The following is a 23,907-nucleotide window of genomic DNA, read 5'->3' on the forward strand; positions in this document are numbered from 1 at the left end:
AAAAGCATTTTTATTGATTGGTTCATACAAGTAAACACCCATACGACAGTTCAGGGGATGAGAGGGCTAAATTCCAATATACAGAAATTGGTGAAGCAAAGGAGGTAAGTGAGAGAAAAAACACTAATAACATGCGCATATCCTTTCTGTACAACAAACATTTATTGATTTTACTTGCAGAAAACAAGGTCGTTTCTTTAATGAGAGCAAAATAAAAATCAAAGTGGTAAGACACCTCCCAAAGAGACCAGAATGATCAAGCTCGGTTAAAAAAAAACAAAAACAAATGGTTCACATCTGAGGCCACTCCCACGTAATATTACATATGTCAAATAATAACAAACTTTTGACAGTCATGTGAATAGTGATACGGTCTTCACGTTTATTAAGAAGGGAGGAATTACGGAGTGATCTGATTGGTTATATCTCTTTTACAAAGAGCACTGCCATCGTCGTACCCTCAGTTTGAATATTATATAAGAAATAAAATTCTGGGGATTATTTCGGAGAAAAAAAAAAGTAAAGTACTGTATCTAAAGATACACTGTTCCAAAACGATACAATATTCATTGATGTAAACACCTCCAGCAAAACTGCGGCGCCAGCGCGCAGAAGCCCATGTGTCTGGTTTTGTGCATATGTGTGTGGTGTGTGTGGGAGGGGGTGCGCGAGCATGAGTGTGTGTGTGTGTGTGTGTGTGTGTGTTCTTACCTTATCTAATTGTACTTACCCAGCTGTATCTATACAGGAATGAGTCATCCAACTGTATCTTTACAGGAATGAGTCAAGCTCATATTGTCCCGTGTATCAAACCATTTTATTATACGTCAACTGCCCTATTTGGGAAACTGAATATCCTTACGTCTTTATCACCTCTCTTTTTACATAGTTTTTTTTGCAGTGTCCTCTTGCTAACAGTTTCCCATAGTTTCTGTACTCATTTATGTCTATGTTCTTTTCCCTATGATGCATTTACTGTATATAGCATAATCATGTATCCTATTTTCCTTCTCTCCTGTACTGCTGGTAGATTCAATTTTTCTAGTCTTTTTTTCATAGTTTAGATCCCTTAAGCTTGGTACCCTTCTTGTAGCGGTCTTTTGTACTTTTCAGTCTTAGCTATGTGTTTTTTTAGATGGATACCAGACTACACATGCACTCTCCAAGGTCTGTCTGATGAATTATGTTATTATCTTTCTCAGCATGTCTTCCCTTATATATGTGAATACTATTCTCATATTTGCAAGCAGTGTATACATGCTTCGTACCTTCTCACTGATATGATCAACCGGAGATAGTCTGTTATTGATAATCTCTCCTAGGTCCTTCTTACTTTCTGATATGTGTAGGGTTGAACTTCCTAACTTATCTCAGTCTTTTTTTTTTTTTTCACTTTTATCAAACTTAATTACATGACATCTGTCCACACCGATTTTCATTTGCCATCTATTGCTCCATTCATGAAGCTTATTTAAGTCTTCTTGTAGCTCTCTGCATGAATCTGTTTTTAATTCTCCCGTGCATTTTTGCATCATCAGCAAACATATTTAGATAGTTTCCACTTCCAATGAAATGTGTGTGTGTGCTTATGTGAACAGAATTTATGTTGTGTTGGATTAATTTTTTGTTTTTGTCGCAAATTAGTAAAATAAATCATGACATTTTGTTCTACCACTTTTATTTTTCCTTACGTTTCCAAGTATATTACATATTTTGGTATAGCCAAGTCCTTCATTTTTCCTATCCAACTCTTCTGTTTACCCTCCTCAAACACCAAACCCGTCATCCTCTCTACCATCCACCCCTCGCATCGTCCTATGATTTCCTTGACTGCCCTTTCCCTCTCACCACTGGTGCGTCGAAATGTGAGTCGACCAACTCTGGGTTCGCACTCATGAAGAGACAAAGCTGACTATAACAGGTGGAAATGTTGGAAGGTGTACTGGTACCTTGGCAAGCTTGGTTACGAATCACACGCACTTCATATTTCTGTCTGGTATATGGGAAGCAGTAAGAACTTCATCAAGAAACGCAAATACTTCCATTCAAAGAACATATCAATATGAAAGGCATGAAGTTCATCGCTTCAGCCCAAAACCAATCCATCTCTTTTAACTCCAGAAAGAATCAAAATTCAAAAAACCGTCCAGCAAAACACTGAGTACCATCACTCCTCCACACAACAATACAATTAATAAACATATGCATAAGCACATAACCGCCACAACTATACAAAACTTCCAACCAAATAGCGCCCGCCACATACCAACACCAGACATAATTATACCCTCCAGAAACTCTCCATCTCGGATACATGATTTCACCCTGCCAGAGTGCAATATTCTCGGCACCTTACTGTGCTACATTACAAAATGCAGCTCACTAACATTCACTGTGCCCACATTGCAATGCAGTCCTCTTTAACCACAGTACACTTGCCCACCGCACTATCAAGACACAAATAATCCTTCAATATAACCCCAACACAAGACCTCTGGGAGTACCTGGCTGAAGTGACCGGTTTCCTGCAGTTTGCTGAGGTCATGTCAAGGTGAGCCTGGAGCTTAAAGAACATCATCATCATCATCCGATATTGTGTTGTCCCATGAGGAGTGTTGGAGCTCAAGACTAGGCAAGTTGGTCCTGATATTTACGATGAGAGCGTCCAGCCTCACTCATCCCTGAATGGCATTACGTGCGCAACAAACCCCGACTATCCACTGGATATAAACCTGCACAGGCTCAATCCGACTGAAGCGCCTTAATTACCCACCAGTCGCGATAATTTGATTAAATGGTTACCACCCAGCGTAGTAAATGGTTTCCTGGCGTACAACAAACCATCTGACTTGTTACTCAGTGTAGAGTCACCCGTAGGCAGAAGGGAGAGGAAAGAATGAAAGAAAGAAAGAGAAGAGGAAGGAAGGAAAGAGAGAAGGAAGATAGAAAGACAGAAGAGGAAGGAAGGAAAGAGGGAAGGAAGATAGGAAAGGGCAATAACCCGAAAGCAGCACTACATCGAGTGAATGGATGGTTAGCGCCCCCACCTACCACTACGGAACATGCTAAATATCTCCTACGTCTTGCAAAAAAACATTTAACCTACCTGGAAGAAGCTTTTCAGTACAAATTCTTTCTTTCCTTCAAGCACAATGCTAAAGCTATATGCAGCATATTTACTCTTCCTTTCTCCCCTTTCTTTTACACAGTAGGCTCTGTTGTACTGTCTTACCCTGAAAAGGCTAAAGTTTATGCACAAACCTTTGTTTCCAACTGCCGTCCGAATGATTCCATTGTTATTCTCAAACATCTTTCTTCACATGATGTACTTCTGCCCTACCCAACTTCACTAGGTCTGTACGCAAGGTGGCGGCGGTTTCACTGCACCTCTTCATTACCGGGTATTTTTAAATATTATACTAGTGGTAGGTGGGGGCGCTCACCATCCACTCACTTGATGTGGTGCTGCTCTTGGATGTCTGCCCGTTCCTTTCTTACTTTCTTTTTCCTTCCTTCCTATTTTGTCTTTATTTCATTCATTCTTTCCCCCTCCTGCCTACGAGTGACTCTACACTGAGTGACAAGCCAAATGATTTCCTGTGCATTTACTAAGCTGGATGGTAACCATATAACCAAATAATGGCGCCTCGTGGTATTAAGTCGCGCCAATCGGACTGAGCCTATGCAGGTTTATATCCAAGGGATGGTTGGGGTTTATTGCTCATGTACTGCCACTCAAGGATGAGTGAGGCTGGTCACTCTCATCTTAAATGTCAGGACAAACTTCCCTAGCCCTGGGCTCCTACGCTCCTCATGGGGCACCACAGGATTGGGTGATGCTATTTTACTATTTTTTTTGTGTGTGATAACTCGAGAGAGAGAGAGAGAGAGAGAGAGAGAGAGAGAGAGAGAGAGAGAGAGAGAGAATTATATATACAATATAAATTAAGATGGAACGTTTTTACTTTTTTTTCGAGTTTGATATCGTAATAGCGCGGGAAACTTGCATATGGATGAGAAAATTAAGCCTGTGTAATATTAGCTCAGTTAACCCGTCACGTCCCGACCACTTTCGCACCTATGACACCCCCCAGTCCCGACCACTTTTGGAAAAAAAAAAAATTGGCTAAAACTTCCGCTTATGTTGAGAAACAAAGGAAAATCACAAAGAAAGTGCTTACCGTGGTCCGCAACCGGTCAGAATAGGTGAGGTCCCCCGCGCCAGGCATCGTATTCTATCATAGAGGCATGAGGCGCTCACGTTTTCTATGGTAGGTAATTTTGGGAGAAACAATAAACAACAACTCTACATTTATTGAATTTGAACTAATAAACAATAAGAATAACAATATAATGAATTTCAATGACATATATATGAAAAATAAGCATTGTACCTTCACGCGAGCATAGCGAGTTTGGTCTGATTGGTAAAACGCTATGTGCTAAGTTTCTTGTTTCAGTCAACATATCATTTTTTCTACTTGTATACTACTGTTTCAATGCCATTTTACCATTTTGTACTGTATGTAAATGTTTTCAGCTGTTTTCATTCATTACGATGACAAGTAGCATAAGTATAGCGCACATATGCATACTCAGCGCACTCGCTACGACTCGTATTTCATCATACAACATTGTTTTATCACTTTCATAATATCTTTTTCTTTACATTGAACCTTTCCTCCACCACTATAAACGTTTTTAATTATTTATATTCATTAAGGGGGCATTTAGCGAAATGCTAGCGCATAATCTCGTAGCAACCACACTCTCTAACAATCGTGTTTCCACTTTTACTTTATTTCTTCAATCACAATATACTTTACCATATACATTACACCCATTTACACCCTATTCTGCACTATACATATTTACTGACATTATTTATTCTAGTGAGCGTCAGAATATCGCATGAAAATACCCTCGCAATGAATGTTTCGACCAACATAATACTCATACACTTACATACTAATATTCCACTTATATTACACCCGTGTTCACTTGTAGACTCCTATTTACATATTTACGGGCCTTACTTATTCCACTGAGCATCTGAATATCGCATCAAAATACCCTCGCAAGGTATGTTTCCACTTAGAAATTACTCATACACTTACATACTAATATTCCACTTATATTACACCCGTGTTCACTTGTAGACTCCTATTTACATATTTACGGGCCTTATTTATTCCACTGAGCGTCTGAATATCGCATCAAAATACCCTCGCAAGGTATGTTTCCACTTAGATAATATTCATACACTTACATAATAATTTTCCACTTATTTTACACCCGTTTTCACTTCCATACTACTATTTACAGATCTACGAGCCTTATAATTACACTGAGCGTCTGTTTGTCGCATTTATTTCAGAGTATCAGCGTCCTATCGCATTCACACCTTATCAGAAGTGCAGGAACGTGTGAAACTCACTGAAACATGGGTGAATACACAGACCCACGTCACTCTGAACGCACTCATAGCGGGTGCCCTTTCTCTGAGTGGTGGGTCTCACCCGGGAATTGCTACACACGTGATACCTGCGTTGGGGCCTAGGTCTATTTGCTTGGGGAGGTATGGGAGTGGGGAAATGGCGGGCGGATAATCTCAGGGGAGGGTGGGCACCTGGGGCTGTGCGGGTGCGGTGTTGGGGCCTTTCAACCGCATATCTTGCAACACTCTCTCGTGCCAGCTCCCTCACAAACCCTTCAAAGGTTTCCTGAACTCCTGTTGTCATGGCGTGAAGGTGGTGGCAATTCAGGGCAGTAATGTCACGCAGGTGAAAGAATAGTTTTTTGTACCACTTCATCGTGGTCCTGGCACACTCGACAGTGGATATCATGGAGTCTGACTGGTCCACCAGGCGCATGTTGATATTATAATCAAACACACACTCAGGTTTCCATACATGGCGCCTGTTCTCGCTCCGATAATCTACCGACTCTGTACGGTGCATCAAGGGGCGGTGAATCGTGGACAAGAGGCGGACTTCTCTATTGTGGTTCCACACAGTTGCAAGGATATTGTTTGCCTGGAAGAAGACAACCTCATTCCTGTCAAGTTTCCGCCCCACCTTGACCATGTGACGCCGGTTCACCTTGACGGTCCCACATATCCCCGTGTCATGCCTGTGTAGATATCAAGCGAGAAGAGGGCTAGTGTACCAATTGTCAAGGTAAAGGACGTAACCACGATGAAGATAGTCTTCTATCATTGTCTTTACCACTGCTCCCGACAGACCAATACTCCAATCTTCTATTATGTCTGTCTGTGCACCGGTGTACAAGACTATGTCTTGCACATACCCAGTCCTGCAGTCACACATAAAGATCTTGAACCTAAAACGGTGCCTTTTGCTGGGTATGTACTGCCGAAATGAAATATTGCCTCTCCACAACACGAGACTCTCGTCTATGACGAGGTCTCTATAGGGATAAAATGAGTTACGGAATTTCTGCCTTAGGTGATCAAAAACCAATCTAATTCGCCTCATCTTATCTGTGTCATTAGCATTTGGAGGATTATCTGCATCATAGAAATGGAGGCAGCTTAGAATTTGCTGAAACCGATTATGGATCATTACTTGCCCAAATACTGGTGTAAGCATAATAGGGTCCCTTGTCCAGTATGCAGGCATTCGGTTCTTTCGTACAATACCCATCAAAAGTACCAAGGCCAAAAGCAAAAACATTTCTGCAAGGGAGACTGGGTAATCATAGAGGATTGAATGCCTGCTCCTTGTGCCCTGTCTTTCACTCTCACGCCGCTGGCTGTTAGCAAACCGGTTTGTTTGATCCACTATTTCCTCCACAAAACCCTCACTGAAGAAAAGGTGGAAAAAATCCAGCCTGGTTGAATTAGGGTCAATACCGGGAGCAATGCAGCCAGCACGCCCCTGCTCAGTGAATGGGTGAATGAGGGGAGTAAAATCACTCCCATCCTCCCAATTCCAAGACACAAAATCCTCGTCCCGATCGTGCCCATCCTCGCCTTCATCAGGGTGGGGAGGAGATGATGGTGGGGGAGGTTGGGAAGGAGGAGTGCGTAGGGCTTCCTGACTTGCACGCCTCTTCCCTCTGCCTTTACCCTTCCCCTTACCCTTACGGCCTTGGGGAACATCAGGGGGCTGTGGGGAGGAAGCCCGGGAATATTGGGGAGCATAAGACTTGCTGGGGAGTGGCTCCTCCTCACCTCCCTGCTCCATCACCACACCACGTGACTCACCGCCCACCCTCACTGCCCCAAGTGATAAGTCCCGCTGCCTCACACCACCACGTGACTCACTCCCGCCACTCTCACTTTCCACACTCCTCTCAACACTTTCCCTTTCACTCCCCACTCCCTCAACGCCACTTCCGCCATCCCCAAACAAAACACTAGGCCCATACCTGTTAGAACGATGTGGTGTGCGCTCTGGGCCACGATGAGTAATAACCTCATGGCCGTACCACGTGGCAGCATGTCCCATTTCTATGTTCTCGTCCTCGTCGTCGTCCTCGTCCTCGTCCTCGAAATCGGGCTCCATGTCACATAGGGGCTGACTTGAGGATCTTGCATGTTGTTTTTGTGCAGCCTGACCCTCTCCTGCACCACGATAAGTCACGTAGCGCCGCTTCCTGTGGGACGGGACTTCCTCATCACTGCTGCTGCTTTCCACATCCTCTGGTTGGACATAATCTTTGTCCATCTCCTCGTCATCGAGTGGTGAATCACTATCGTCAGTAAAGGCATCCAGGGCGGCTTGAATTTCAGCCTCCGAGAGACTTCTATGCGCCATGTCTGAGCGGGATCGTTGCTAACAGGTGAGTGACCAAGCCGCAGGTTACCGCGGGGCGCGCAGGGTCGCCGAGTGTCCCCGCCTGGTGGGAGGTAGGGGAAGGTCATGTGACGCTACGTACCAAAAATCAAGCGCGAATTTTGAAAACTGTGGAAATTAAGCAACTTGCAATTGCAAAATGTACCAGTACGTCGACGGGACTGGCAAATGCAAAATGTTGCAACGTATCCATACGTTGACGGGACGTCTCGGGTTAAAAAATATCTTCCGGTGGCGTATCTGGATTCAAAATTCGCAAAATGGGAAAAATTGATTTAAAAAAATTTCAATAAATATTTATTTATGTATTTATTTATTTGCTGAAACCAAACCGTAATAGTGATTAATTTAATCTACATGGGCAAAAATAAATGTATTTACAATCTCCTTGTCATAAGATAGTACCTTCTGGTGGTGCATATTAAATAAAAATTTGAAAAAAATTTCCATAATGTCCTTAACCATGCTCAGGTAACCCTTTATTTTTATTACGTCAGGTATCCCGGAGTCTGACAGACCCCTACTTTAAAAAAAACAGGAAAAATACTTGCATTACATTTATTGAAATATGCACTGAAATGCAATCTACATAGCATGTCTTCTTACTTCTAATGCACAATGCATGAGACCATAATTGAAAAAAATATATATATTTTTAACGAATTAAAAAAAAAAATGAAAATTTATGGTATACTGATTTTAGCAGTTGCCTGACTAAAACTGATAATCATAAACCTGTTTTGCATCATCTGCAGCAGACAAATACCCCACCTATCTGTAAGAACAACTGCAGGCATGGACGATGAAAATCACAAAGTAATTTTGGAGTATTTTTCAGCATTCTCGAAAGGACATATATCAAGTACTTCTTGCATAATGTCTATATACATTCAGGCCTCCCATTACAGCAGCTTGTTATTGCTTAGAACACCTTTTTTGTTCACTAAGTCACCTGAAATATTTTTATCCTGCAAAGAAAAAGAAAATAGCATTGTCACATGTTTCCCTGCTTTTTTTATGTATATACACGCACATACACGTCATGTAACATGGGGTCTGACAGACCATGATGATATTACAAGGCAGGTATCCTGGGGTCTGACAGACCCTGACAATGTCACACGGAAGGCCATGGCCAGTAGTCGGGTCTTAGCAAAGGCCGGTAGCCGCGCCTCTAGAAGGCCACGGCCAATAGCCGGGCCTTACGGTAGGAGACGGCCGGTAGCCGCTCCTCCATCAGGTGCTGACTCCTGCCCACCAACGTACGACCCAGAGGGAGCCCCCAACCTGAAGGAGTACTGGAGAGGCCCCGTGACTACCACTGGGCTCTTCTCCCTGCAGCCAGTTCCTGAGAGGACTCGTCTGACGGACCCCGACGTAGGCCAACACCGCAGCCCCCTCCTGACGGCGTCCCCGACTGCCAGGGACCGCAGCCCTTGGGACCTCCAGACCGCCCCCAGGACCCCCGGGCGGGACCTCCCTACACCCCGACGCCGGAGATCTTCGTCCTCCGTCAGGTGCCTGAGCGAGAAGTTCAGGCAGCTATTCGGCCTCAGCCCTGAGGGCCAGACTCCTGCCCCAAGTCCTGAAAGAGTGGGACCCTTCACCACCAGCAGCCCCAGAAGAGAGAGGACTCCCCTACGAGTGATCCCGTGGCCCCTGAATACAGAGGCCCCTGGCGGAACTCAGCCCCGTCAGTAGTGAGGCTGAGTTACCTCTGCCACCCTTGTACCTGACCGCCACTACGCCCAGACCCGAAAGTAAGTGATAGTGAAAGCGCAGTGTCAGTGACATAGTGAAGTAAGGTCAGAGCAGTGAGTTAACAGAATAGATGAAGTCAGTGAGAAAAGCATCAGTAATAATATAAGAGTGGTGGAATAAGCAAGGTAACAGTGAAACAGTGAACACAGCAAGGCAGTGAAATACAGGTCTATCTCAGTGAACATGCTACCAGATGGTGACACCGCCTCACACTAAGATCATACAAAGGCACCAGAGCAAAAGTAATAATTAACGACCTGGGCAACATACCCGCTAGCCTACCCACAGTGAAATAGTGCCACCACCTCCACCAGTACACAGAATATACACTTTCCTACAATAATAGTGCATAACCCCTCTGTCCTAAGTACTATTCACCTTACCCGATCTTGACCTGAGTAGTATCCTGCGTGATACTAACACCCCATATCTAGACCTTAGAATTATAATTGTCCAGTATACCTGTATTTGTGACATCTGCCCGTTCCACTGTAGAATTTAGCAATACACATGTAAGGTTGTTGCCTTGAGTTTTTGTGTCCTGCCTCTCTCTTATTTGTCTATGCTCAGCTCTAGAAGGAGAACCCAGCTGCACACTAGGCGTTAGAGGGACGGGAAGCCGACCCTAAAACACCTAGCATTACAGTGCCTATAGTTTTATATCTGCTCAATATAATCGTCTAGGGTTACTCAGATAGGCTAATATAACAAGTGTCATACTGTCATTAGCCCTGTCAGAGGGTAAATCTACTTGTAAACCTGTTCTGTGACGGATAATGTTTAGTGGAAATAAGGCCACAGTATCTTTTTTTTTTTTACCAACGCATAATACCAAACATTTCAGTGGAATTCTAACTAAGTAATGTGTAATTATATTATGCCTCTATATTTCACTTTTTCAGGTAAGACATAAATGCTTTTTCCAGTTTCCAAATAGGCAGCAATTTTTTTTTCCTGTATATATATCCTGCATATGTATTTCTACAAAATATATCTAATTTTGTCTGAAGATATATTATGTACTTTCTTTTATCATTAACAGAATAACAAGGGTATTAGAAGCATGTATCCATGGTTCCACTTCATTGTAAGCTACTATCTTTAGGTTTCTTTTCTTTTTTTTCATGATGAATAAATATCAGTTTTATGTACCTCAGTGGACGAATGAAAGTTGTGCTATATTATTTTTGAGGTATTGTATGTCACTGAAAGAATTATTCTTCTGCAAATCCATTTAAGACGGGGAGTTTCTTCAAAACAATGCAGTAGGCCTACTGTACAGTATGATTCTTGCCAAGTTGCTCGTCAGAAGTATACAACATATAAGTTCATATACAGTACCTGACAGAGAATTACGGTCATAGGTAGATATTATAATAATCTGATGAAAATAAAAACTTTTATTTTTGAGCGTTCAGTATTCCTAGTTGGTCTCATTATAAAAACATTTTTCATATTATATTTAATGCATTTTGGGGAAATTGTGACCAATCTAAGGAAATTTTCACATTTATCTGGGGAAATCCTAGATTGGCAAAGTGGGAGCCATGGTGGCAATGAAGTTAGTAGGGAACTGAAAGATAAAAATTGTAGATTACTAATTGAGAAGGGAGAAAAAGTGAGCAGATGGAGAGAACACTTTAAGGAATTGTTGAACATAGAGAATTAAAGAAATGCAAGTATAAGTGGCTGGGGAATGGGGAATGGCAGGGAGAAAGAGGGAGGTGAGGAAACAGGAAGGAATCAGTAGGATGGAAGTTGTGGAAGCACTGAAGAGGGCCAAAATGGGGAAAGCCACAGGAATTGATGTAGTGTGTGGTGAAATGCTGAAGCATCAAGGAGAGATAGTAATAGAATCGATGTGAAAGATGTGCAGGTTGGCCTGGGAGGAAGGTCAGTCCTGGATGATTGGAAGTCAGGTATAATTATTCCCCTGTACAAAGGGAAAGGGGGAAAAAGAAGTGTGTGGTAATCATAGGAGCAGTTGTCTTCTTAGTGTAATAGGAAAAGTATACGGTAGGATACTTAGTGACAGAGTTAGGGAAATTACAGAGGAATTAGTTGGAGAATAACACGGAGGCATTAGGAAGGGAAGAGGTTGTGTAGATCAGATATTCATTCCTAGATTTTTACTGGAAAAGTGTCTAGAGAAGGGAAAAAAGTTGTATGCGGCCTTCACGGATTTGGAGAAAGCATATGACAGGGTGAATAGACAAGGATTGTGGAAAGTATTAAGAATATATAGAGTAGATGGGAAGCTGTTGAATGCTGTGAAAAGTATGTATAAGGGTGCTAAGGCTGCAGTGCGTGTGGATAGTAAACTGAGTGAGTTTTTCTATTTGAAGGTTGGGTTGAAACAGGGATGTGTCATATCTCCATGGCTGTTCAATCTGTTTTTGGATGGGGTCATAAAAGAGATACAAGGTTGGACAGTGGATGTTGGAGTGCCCCTAATGAGAGATGGCAGAGTTTGGAAACCCCCTGTAATGTTGTTTGCAGATGATACTGTGTTTGTTGTTGAGTGAAGATGTGGTAAAGACTACATATTATATAGATAGATAGATAAATAGATAGATAGAGAGACAGATAGAAGCAGGGAGTCAGATGATGAGAAGGTGTTGTGTCTGCGAGAATCGAGCAGTGCTAAACATGCTTACACACTCTTAACACTGAGGAAAGCTGACGACAGCGGCCAGTAAGGAGATGATGCAGTTAGCTGTCAGCAGTCCTCTCGTGAACAAAGATCCACGAGGAACACACGTGACACACCCCTGCTACACCAGAATTTAGGAAAGAGAGCTCAGACGGAGATTAGCCACCGAACAGGGAGGAGGAGAAGGAGACAGGCCTCAGAGGAGACAGGTAGGAGGTCAAGAAGAGGGATGACCCAAATGTCATTTATGACATTTGGTAGCAGCGAAGGTATACGAACCTCGTCTACGAATCAACATTAAATTCCTACAAAATATCAAGATTGAAAACAACCAACAACATCAGCTCCTGACAGTATTCTCTCCATCCAGCCCCCTCCATCTCCCAGATCATTACGCTGATGCAGAGGTCAAGAGATCACTCGACGCCTTGCAAGTAGCTTAACAACAAACCAGCAAATCTGCGGACATCGTCTCCGAATTAAAAGCAAATTTCTACAAAAGCAACCGAGACTACAAGATTAGCTTCAGTTCTACATTGAATCCTACAAAATACAGCCTACAGTGCAAATAATCTACAAGTCTACAACGAATCAGCGAACTACAGCCATCTACAATCAACTACAATTAACAACTCTACGTCGTCTGTATAATCTTCTACACGCACCTACAAGTAGCGGCAGTCTTCATCCCACAACGAGTAAATCACTAGAGAAAAGGACCGAGAAAACATCGACATAGAAAAACGGAACAAACAAACGAAGAGTGAGACACGACTCACAACTCATCTTACTCACTCGTCTTCACTCAAGTTACTCATCGCTACTCATTCACTCACCACAGCTACCAGTGTGGGAAGCCGACGTCACCATGTGCTGAGACGACAACACGCCAATCAACCCGCGAAGGACAACGCTATCACCACGTGCAACACCACTCACACCATTTCCACCACGGTAAAAATTAGTGAGTTACATAGTTACTTCATTTATACAATACACAGTGATAGACAATAAGCTTCTGCACAAACATATAAAACGTGTTGTATAGTTACAGCTTAAATACACATACTTACTTCAATTATCTGCATAACTCAATCACTAAATAATCACCAACAATAAATATTCTACACTGTATATATTCATTCATTTATTATAACATTTATTTACTGCCAACGAGTGTTACCATTTATACCTACATAAAATATGTGTTTCATATATACAACTATACATTAGTACATCTACAAGCGACAAAGAAAATATACCATCACAGTTACTCAGTGAGCGATTAAAAGAACTGTATTAAATGTTTATTAATTAAAGCTACCTAGTGGAAACATATAAATTAAGTTACAAGGTAAACTAGAGAAAAGAAAAAAAAAATGGCCAACACAAATGCCGTTAGCAAGAGTGAATATCTTCAACACAATCGTGAAGACAATGATTTCCACACAGTGCTGACACACATATTACCCACGATAGGTACAGGTGAACAACAAGTCAGTGTGTATAGTTAATACTGTATATAGTGTATATACATATTTTTTATATAAAATAACAAAATATGGGACTATATAATATCGTTTTCAGTAGTATATGTGCAATATAAACTAAACTTTAAAAAAGTATCCCAAGAAAATTAGTCAGCAATTATGTAACCATGAACAACATGGAAAAAGCGTACACAAGCAAAGAGAAACAAACTATAGAAAATCAATACATACAAAAAAAAAAAAAAAAAAGAAAGAAAGAAAAGTAAGAAAGAAAAAAGAGAAATAAAGTAAGATCACATAACAAACAAATGAAAATAAGTGTAAGTGTTACTACATTTGCCAAAATACCACATAAACTACAAACAAAAAAGCAAATTGTGTCTCCACAAACAAGTGGCATGATACATCATCACTATCATCGACCGCAGCATATGTTAGGACTGCAGTTATTACAATTATGTTACTCCATATTACAATAATGTAACTACAAACGATATGTAACAATTATGTAACGACAAACGATTACATTATGTTACACTTGTTACAATTATGTAACTACAAACAATATGTACCAATTAATGTAACAGTTGTACTTACAAACGATATGTAACAATTATGTAACAACAAACGATTGCATTATGTTACACTAACTACAATTATGTACTTACAAACGATATGTAACAATTATGTAACGACAAACGATTGCATTATGTTACACTAACTACAATTATGTACTTACAAACGATATGTAACAATTATGTAACGACAAACGATTGCATTATGTTACACTAACTACAATTATGTACCTACAAATGATATGGAACAATTATGTAACGACAAACGATTGCATTATGTTACACTTTGCCAATTATGTAACAGTTGCATTAACAAGATGTAACTTTTATGTAACTTTAACTACAATTATAAGGCCAAGACACTTATGTAATAGTTGCATTAACAAAATGTAACTACAGTTATAAGGCCAACACAATTATGCATTAACACAATATAAGTCATACAATTATAGCACAATTCTGTATTACCAGTATCATCATACAAGTTAGGTGAAATATTAGACATTACTAAAGTGATAACTCTATGTAATGTATAACCTAGCAGTATTACCATTGCACAATTATATGCATAATATTACTGAATAATCACTATTTACTATGAATAATATATGTATACAATATTCATACAATTATGTTACTTTACAATATTATGTATTTCACTTAATTAACTTATAAGTTCATTATAATGTGTATGTAGTATGTATTGATATGTTATGACTATTAAATGTCGATGGTACGCCATTTTCGCGCGACCGAGCAGTGTGGTAAAGACTACATATTATATAGATAGATAGATAGATAAATAGATAGATAGAGAGACAGATAGAAGCAGGGAGTCAGATGATGAGAAGGTGTTGTGTCTGCGAGAATCGAGCAGTGCTAAACATGCTTACACACTCTTAACACTGAGGAAAGCTGACGACAGCGGCCAGTAAGGAGATGATGCAGTTAGCTGTCAGCAGTCCTCTCGTGAACAAAGATCCACGAGGAACACACGTGACACACCCCTGCTACACCAGATTTTAGGAAAGAGAGTTTAGAAGGAGACAAGCGACCCTAGAGAGAGGTCGAGACGGAGATTAGCCTTAGAACAGAGAGAGAGAGAGATAGCGAGACAGGGAGGTAGCTACCCGGGACTTATACTCGTTCCGTGTTTAATATTTCCAAGACAAATAAAAATAGTCCCATACTATTCATTACCTCTCCTGTCACTACATGACATTTGGTGGGGAAGCTACTACAAGATATAAAAGCCGCTCGACCACAAGTCTAAAATATACTTCTCTACAAGTAACTACAAAGTCTTTATGACAAAGACGAGGGGGAGCTGCAAGGCTTGGTGGATGAGTCTGGGAGAGTGTGTAAGAAACGGAATTTAAGGGTGAATGCAGGGAAGAGTAAACTTATGGTCCTTGAGAGAAGTGAAGTCAGTGAATGTACAGTGAGGTCGGATGATGAGTTAATGGAAAATGAGAGTACGTTTAAGTACTTGGGTAGTGTGATGAGTAAGGATGGAAGTTTGGAGGGTGAAGTGCTTGAAAGGGTACAACAAGGAAGAAAGGTTGCTGGTTCCTTGAAGGCAGTGATAAGAAACAGGGAAGTGAGCATGGATGTGAAAAAGTTATTAGATGATAGTATTGTGATACCAACTCTGACGTATGGAAGTGAAGCTTGGACGTTGTTGGAGGGACACAAGTCAAGAGTGAGAGCAGTGGAAATGAGTTATTTGAGAGGAGCCGATGGAGTCACATGGAGAGACAGACTGACAAATGAGGATGTGAAGGAGTGTTATGGTGTGGATGTGGATGTGATAGGAAGCATTAGGAGAATCACACTGAGGTGGTTTGGCCATGTGAAGAGGATGGAGAGTGAGAGACTGACGAGATGTATGTGAGTGAGGTGGAGGGGGAGACAGGGAGGGGAAGGCCAAGGATGAGATGGAGGGATGGAGTGGAGAAGTATATGAGAGAAGGGGGTGTGAATTGGGAGCAGGGCAGTGAAATGGTGGGGGACAGGGTGATGTGGAGGCGATTTGTTTGTGGCCACCCTGTATAAGGGATTAAGGCGTCTGGCAATATATATATATATATATATATATATATATATATATATATATATATATATATATATATATATATATATATATATATATATATATATATATTTTTTTCATCATCACCAGGACCTCCTTTCCCACCCTACGGCAGGGTCAGGAGTAGCAGTGTCCTGACAGCCCAAAATTGCACAATCCAATGGGCCACGCTTCCATTCACTCATTATTCAAGCCCCTGGAATCCTGGCTCTATCGGATATATATATATAGATTTATAGATATATATATATAAATACATATATAGATAGATAGAAAGATAGATAGATAGATAGGTAGATATAGAGTATATATAGATATATATCGATACATACATATATATATATATATATATATATATATATATATATATATATATATCATCTCATCTCATCTCATCAGCCGTTTGAGAGTCCACCGCATGATCGGCCTATCCCAACCAAAGCAGGGATGATACAGCCAATGTATCTCTACCAAGTGACTTAGGCTGTCTGGTAGAGATTGTATGTAGGGTGAGAAGTGCTTGTAAGTGTCTCGTAGTGTTGGAGTGGCTTTGGATATGTGTGTAGTCTGTGAACCAAGTGTAATAAGCCCGCGCAAGCCGACTGGGTGCAAGCATACTTTATAGTATGCGACACTGGTTCAACCAGTAGTATGGGTAGGTAGCCCCGACTAGTGAAGTACTACTGCCAAGGTAACGGGAGACTCAGGGAATAGCCTGGATTCCATTTTCTCTCCTGGGCCTTGGCAGCTGGTTACACATCTTTCTGCCTCAAACATCAGAGGGCATCAGGCTGCCCTCTTTACACAACACACACATCCACATTAAATCACATTGCCTTAAACCAGCTATCCTCTCTCCATAAAATACCAATCTTGTCATTACATGTCATACACATTTCACAACACATCCCTGCCCTCCCCCCCCATAAAAAGAACCATGGCTGTTGCTATACTAGGAATTTGTGCGGTGGTTTCTTGGATGACCACCACCGGCAGGGCTGGGTCGTTTGTGCAGGGCCCTCCCGGTCGTCATCAAGCTACTGTGCCACCTCCAGTGTTGCGGTGCCCTAAATCTGCTCGTCAGTGCAGTAAAATTTTCTTTTGCAATATTAGGGGACTTCACTCCAACATCAATTCTGTTCAAAATTTCCTCCAGTTTGAATCCCCTGATCTGCTATTTTTGACAGAGACACAAGTAAGCTCCACCTCTGATTTAGCTAGATTTATTTTCCTGGTTATATCTTGATTCAAAATTTCAGACCCAAAGGAGGCGTATGTTGCCTTGCTAAATCAGAAATTGCCCTGGAGGAGATTACTAAATTTAATTGTCCTTATTTCGACTATTCCATATACAAATTAAATTCTTTTGGTAAAAATACGTATTTCTGTTGTGTTTATCGTTCCCTTAATGCCCCTCAAGAGTCGAGTTTATTTGACTCTCTGTCTTCACAACTGAGTGTCCTTAGCATTAATACTGCATCAGAAATTACTATTCTGAGTGATTTTAATGTACATAATGTTGAATGGCTCACTTATTCAGCCAGAACTGATGACTCTGGTCTTGAATGTGAGCTATTTGCAGACTCGTTTAATCTCAGTTAGTCAGTCAACCCACCCGTGTACCAGACAACCCCGATCAAAATCCCCACCTATTGGACTTGTTTCTAACAACCAATTCGGATAATTATAGTGTCAAAGTGAAGCCCCCCTCGGATCCTTGGATCATTGTCTGATTCATGTCACCAGTTTAACACATACCACACCCTCCTGCTCTGAACAGGTCGTGGTGACTAATTGGCACTACGACAGGGCAGACTGGGAGGACTCCATAATTTTATCATGGATGTTCCTTGGACCTCCTTTTTCTCCCAAGATGCAAATTCCACATTGGGCCACATACAGGATTTCGTTAAAGTCGGCATGGAAACATTCATTCGCCATCATAGTTACAGAAAAAAATGTAATTCTCCTAAATGGTTTGACCACAATTGTGCTAGAGTAACAGAACATAAAACAATAGCCTATAACACTTATACAAGGACCACAGCCAAAGAAGCCTTTGACTATTATAGAAATATCAGAAACCATGCTAAAACTATCATCAATCTTTCTAAGTCAAACTTTCTGCATAGACAGGCTAACAAACTACTAAACAATCCAAATGACAAAATATTCTGGTCAACCCTTAATTCATTCAAAACTAACTTCACTACCACCTCTTTCATTCCACCTTTACAGTCCCCAAATGGAAATCTAGTATGTGGCCCACGTGGAAAAGCCAAACTTCTTTTTGACATTTTTTCAAGAAACTCAACCCTAAATACAGAAAATTGCAATATTCCTGTACTTGATTTTGATTCCCCTCAAATACCTTCTTTCATGATTCACACCAGATACGTACAAGCTGTATTACAGAATCTCTCAGTTGACAAAGCTACTGGTCCAGATGAAATTCCTTCAATAGTACTTAAAAATTGCTCCTCAGTGTTGGCTCCTGTATTGGCAAAATTTTTCCGCTTATGCATCCGTACCTCAAGTTTTCCAGCCTCTTGGAAAGAAGCAAATATCCATCCTGTTCCTAAAAAGGGGGCAACTTCTGATCCATCAAACTATAGACCAATTGCAATAACTTCCATTTTTAGCAAAGTTTTTGAGACGCTAATTAACAAACACATAATGAAGCATCTAGAAATCAATAAATTAATCAATGATCGGCAGTATATGGATTTAGACAAGAACGTTCAACTGTAGACATTCTTTGCCATCTTACCCATCAGATTAACAAAATAATAGACCAACACGCTGAAACACACACAACAGCACTAGATATATCAAAAGCTTTTGACAGTATGGCACCGGGCCTTATTATCTAAGATGTCACACTATGGCCTTGCGTCACTCGTTCCTCTAATTTCTTCTTACCTTCATAATAGAAAAATACAGGTCATGGGATATGATATTTATTCTCAGTTTCATTCCATAAATGCTGGTGTACCTCAGGGATCAGTTTTGGCACCAACCCTCTTTCTCATTCATATAAATGACCTCCTATCTGTCACTCACAACCCAATAAACTCTTATGCTGATGACTCGACCCTTCATAGTTCTTTCACATTTAGTACTTCCTTTACACAATTTGATATTATAAATTCCCAAATAAACACAGCTATTTCTCTGAACCAGGACCCTTCTAAAATTAAACAATGGGGACAAACAAATCTGGTCTCATTTAATGCTCAGAAAACTAAATACATTAATTTCTCCAACAGAAAGAATCCCTCAGACTCTCACATAATTTTAAATGATGTCAATATTCCCATATCCACTACAATTGATATCCTAAACCTCAACCTAAGCTGGACAGCGTATGTTAAATCCCTTGCTAAAAATGCTTCCAAAAAAGTGGGACTTATATACAGAGTTCGTGAGTTGTTCATTGACGAGCAGATGGCCACAATATACAAAAGTCATGTGCGTTCTCAGATCGAATACTGTTCATCACTGTGGAGTGGATGTGGAGCGGTTGCATTGAGGCTATCTATATACCTAGGCTGCTTCCCCCAAGGAAAGGGAGGTAGCCGAGACAGGACGACGCACTCCCCATTTACTCATCCATTCAAACACATTCATTCGCATCTTAGCCCCAAGGGGAGAACGGACAGATCCTCACCGCACCACACCGCACAAGAGTCAACTGAGCAATGCAATCAGTGACATCCGCAGCAGGGCACGACAGCAGAGCTGGTTTACCCCTGCCACATCATAACAGACCCATCCTCTTACCCACACCTGACCTGACTAGCTGATCAGACCAAATGCGGAAGAATATCCCCTCAGGGCTGCGTCATCACTTATTCATTCACAATTTCTCTCCATTTATTTCTGTCACGCACAGCATTGAGGCAGTTGGACAAAATTCAAAATAAAGCCATTAGATTAATCAATGACCCTGCCATCACGCAAGACCTTCCTCTATTTTCAGTACCGTACATAGAGATGTTGCTTCTTTAGCATTATTTTATAGATATTTTCACCGTAAGTGTTCCGACGAACCATCTTCAATTGTTCCTCCCCTTCACATTTTCTCTCGAAATACTCGGGTAGCTGGGAGCGCCCATAAATTCACACTCTCTCCCCCTCAATGCAGAACCTCTGCTTATCAAAATTCAATTATCCCAAGAACTACTACTCTCTGGAATTCGATTCCTGGGAGTTGTTTCCCACAAACATTTGATCCACTTCAGTTCAAGTCCAGTTGTTATAAATATTTTATGAATGGAGGATGCCTTTAGGCACATGGACTTATTTTTTTTTCCCTTTGTTTTTCCTTCCTCCATTCATTATCTATTTAAATAAAAAAAAAACAGCACCCCTGATGTCCGCCAATACACTACGTGGCCAGAAGAACGCTCCCAAAGTTTATTACCCTAAGGGGTCGTGAACCCTCGTTCTTCAGTGTCCGAAAACGCACACTTTACCACTGTACCACAAAGGCTCCATATATATATATATATATATATATATATATATATATATATATATATATATATATATATATATATATATATATATATATATAATGTTTTGATAGGCAGATAGATCAGTAGATTGATAGATATAGATATACATAGATGGATCATCTTAATACTGATTTAGTTTGCCTCTGTAAATATAGGAGAATAGTGGGGTATATTGTGCAAAATACACTGATAACGGAGAAGGTGCTATGAAGTCTTTAAAGCCGCCTGCAATATGTAACTAGGAAAAGACGCTTACCTGTCGTCGTTATGGTAGGTCTGGAAGCCAAAAGTAATGAGGTGTATCTCGCTGCCTTTCTTCCGGTACCATGACACCTAAATAACAGTAAGTACAGTCAGTGAGGATGTGAGTTAAAAACATAAGTAAATTTAAAGTTAAATGCCTACAGACCATATTCCTGAGAGCAGTGTAACCTTCCTGTATTAATAGAAAGTGTTTCAAATCCCAACTGCCCGAAAGATCTCTTCATAGAAAGAAAGTAGGCCTATATGAATACTAAGATATCATCGTTGTGAATGATTTATAAAAAATACATATTCACTTGTTAGTTTAGTTTATTAAATATTTTTTTTAACATCAACACATTTTTTAAAATATGCAAATGCAACTTTAACAATCCATAAGCTGTACGGTCGACTGAATGGCCAAATCTATTCAGAGGGAGAATGAAAGCCGAAATTACACTCTCATTATGCAGGCTTAGTAGGCTACGAATGGACGTCCGTAGCTAAAGTAATGTGTGTGAAAACTGAAGAGGTGTAATGGTCATGCCTGTAAGTGTCAGACCCTGTACCAGAATATGTGTACATATCATCGGCATGAACCGGCAGTAATCATAATGAAAGCATATGGAAGGACATACTGCTAGCATCTACCTTTAGATCAGGAAGGTGCACCAGCTATAAGAATGATGTCTCTGGAAGTATGCTTGCATACGGGTATGTCATTTTATGAAAAGTCATCATAGCAATAAGCAAAAATGGCAGGAACATGAGGTAGCATATGGAAGGACATACTGTGAACACCCTCTTTAACCTCTTCATTCTACTGTTGCATTTTCACCTCATTTTGCTACTATCATACCATCTTATTTAGCTCAGGAAGAATATATTCCAGTGCTGGGGGTCGAATAAGGCAGTATCAAATTCCTCCAGTTCGTAAAGTCTCCTCTGTAAAGAAGCATAAATGAAACGCCGAGAACTCGGACCTCGAGCAGTCGACGTAAAACGTCGTTCGGTATGCTTCCACTAAGCTTTGTGCAAGAATTCACCATAAAGTCTCCATGATAAGGTTCACTGTGGGTTAAATTGACACTAAAGATAAACTAAGTCGACCCTATTTGACCTTTGACCCTTTGACATGGGTGGCTCAAGTAGTTCATCCCTTCATACTGTATCACTGACAAAAGTTTGGTGGATATCCATAGAGGGGTTCAGGAGATATCACGCTCACACCCATATGACCTCAACTTTTCACCTTTTGACCTTGCTTACCTAATCAGTTCATTGTCCCTTCTTACTGCATCACTGACTAAAGTTTGGTCGAAATCCGTTGATGAGTCCAGGAGACATCGCGCCCACACACAAATGATCTTGACTTTTGACCCCTTGCTCTTCCTGACATAATAAGTTCATCATCCCTTCATACTGTATCACTGATAAAAGTTTGGTCGAAATCTGTTGAGGGGTTCAGGAGATATTCTGCCCACATCCATAAAACTTTCACCTTTGGTCCCTTGACCTTGGCCTTTGACCTCTTGACCTTGCTGACCTGATCAATTCATCAGCCCTTCATACTACATCACTGACAAAACTTTGGTAGAAACTGGTTGAGGGGTTCAGGAGATATCACACCCACACCCATATGACCCTGTCCTAAAAGCCTTTGACCTTTCCGACGATCACTTTATAATTTTATATTGTATCACTAGCAAAACTTTCGTGGAAATCCGTCGAGAGGTTCAGGAGATACTGCACTTGAACCTATGAATTCCAGCTTGACATTGCTGACCTAATCAGTTCATCATCCCTTCATACTGTGTCACTGACAATAGTCGGTCCATCGAAGGGTTCAGGAGATATCGCGCCCACACCCATACGACCTTGACCTTTGATCCATTGACCTTGCTAACCTAATCAGTTATCATTCCTTTCATACTGTATCACTGGCAAAAGTTTGGTTGAAATCCGTCAAGGGGATCAGATGTTTCGCCCACATCAATATGATTTTGACATACGGCCCCTTGACTTTGCGGACCTAATCAGTTCACCACCCCATCTTACGGAATCACAAACAAAAATATGGTCAAAATCCGTCGAAAGCTTCAGGATTTGTCGCATTCACACCCATATGACCCTGACATTTGACCCCTTGACCTTAGTCTTAATCAATGCATCCCTTTATACTGTACCAGTGACAATAGTCTGGTGGAAATCCATGGAGGGGTTCATGAGATATTACTCCCACACCCACACGACCTTGACCTTTGTTTGACATTGCTGACCTAAAATGTACATCATCCCTTCATACTCAATCACTGACAAAAGTTTGGCCGAAATCTGTTGAGGGGTCCAAGAGATATCAATATGACCTAGACCTTTAACCCCTTGATCTTGCTGATGTAATCAGCTCATCATCCATTTTTACTCTACCACTGACAAAAGTTTGGTGGATATCCGTAGAGGGGTTCAGGAGACATCGCACGCACAATTATGAACTAAGTTGACTCCAAATGACTTTGACCTTTGACCCCTTGACCTAGCTGACCTAAGTAGTTCATTATCTCTGTACACTGCATCACTGATAAACGTCTGGCGGAAATCCGTCAATTGGTTCAGGAGATATCGCGCCCACAAGAATTTTATGGACACAGACCCACACATGCCCACATGCACAGATGGAAGAACAGCCCCACAATAACAATAATAATAATAATAATAACAATCATCATCATCATCATCATCATTATCATCATTAT

General features: G+C 40.9%; 1 protein-coding gene across 1 annotated transcript in view; it reads right to left on the minus strand.

Moving 5' to 3' along the window:
- The window catches only part of LOC145410113 (cell adhesion molecule DSCAM-like), a 172,570-nt gene that overhangs the window by 124,183 nt on the left and 24,480 nt on the right, over positions 1–23,907 (minus strand). The window contains exon 4 of the mRNA XM_080280312.1: positions 21,168–21,244. Within this exon, the coding sequence (XP_080136438.1) occupies positions 21,168–21,244 (77 nt within the window). The remainder of the gene's footprint in view (positions 1–21,167; positions 21,245–23,907) is intronic.

The sequence above is a fragment of the Coenobita brevimanus genome, chromosome 84, assembly GCF_032717465.1.
Source record: "Coenobita brevimanus isolate Jiangsu-jjx chromosome 84, ASM3271746v2, whole genome shotgun sequence".
NCBI lineage: Eukaryota > Metazoa > Arthropoda > Malacostraca > Decapoda > Coenobitidae > Coenobita > Coenobita brevimanus.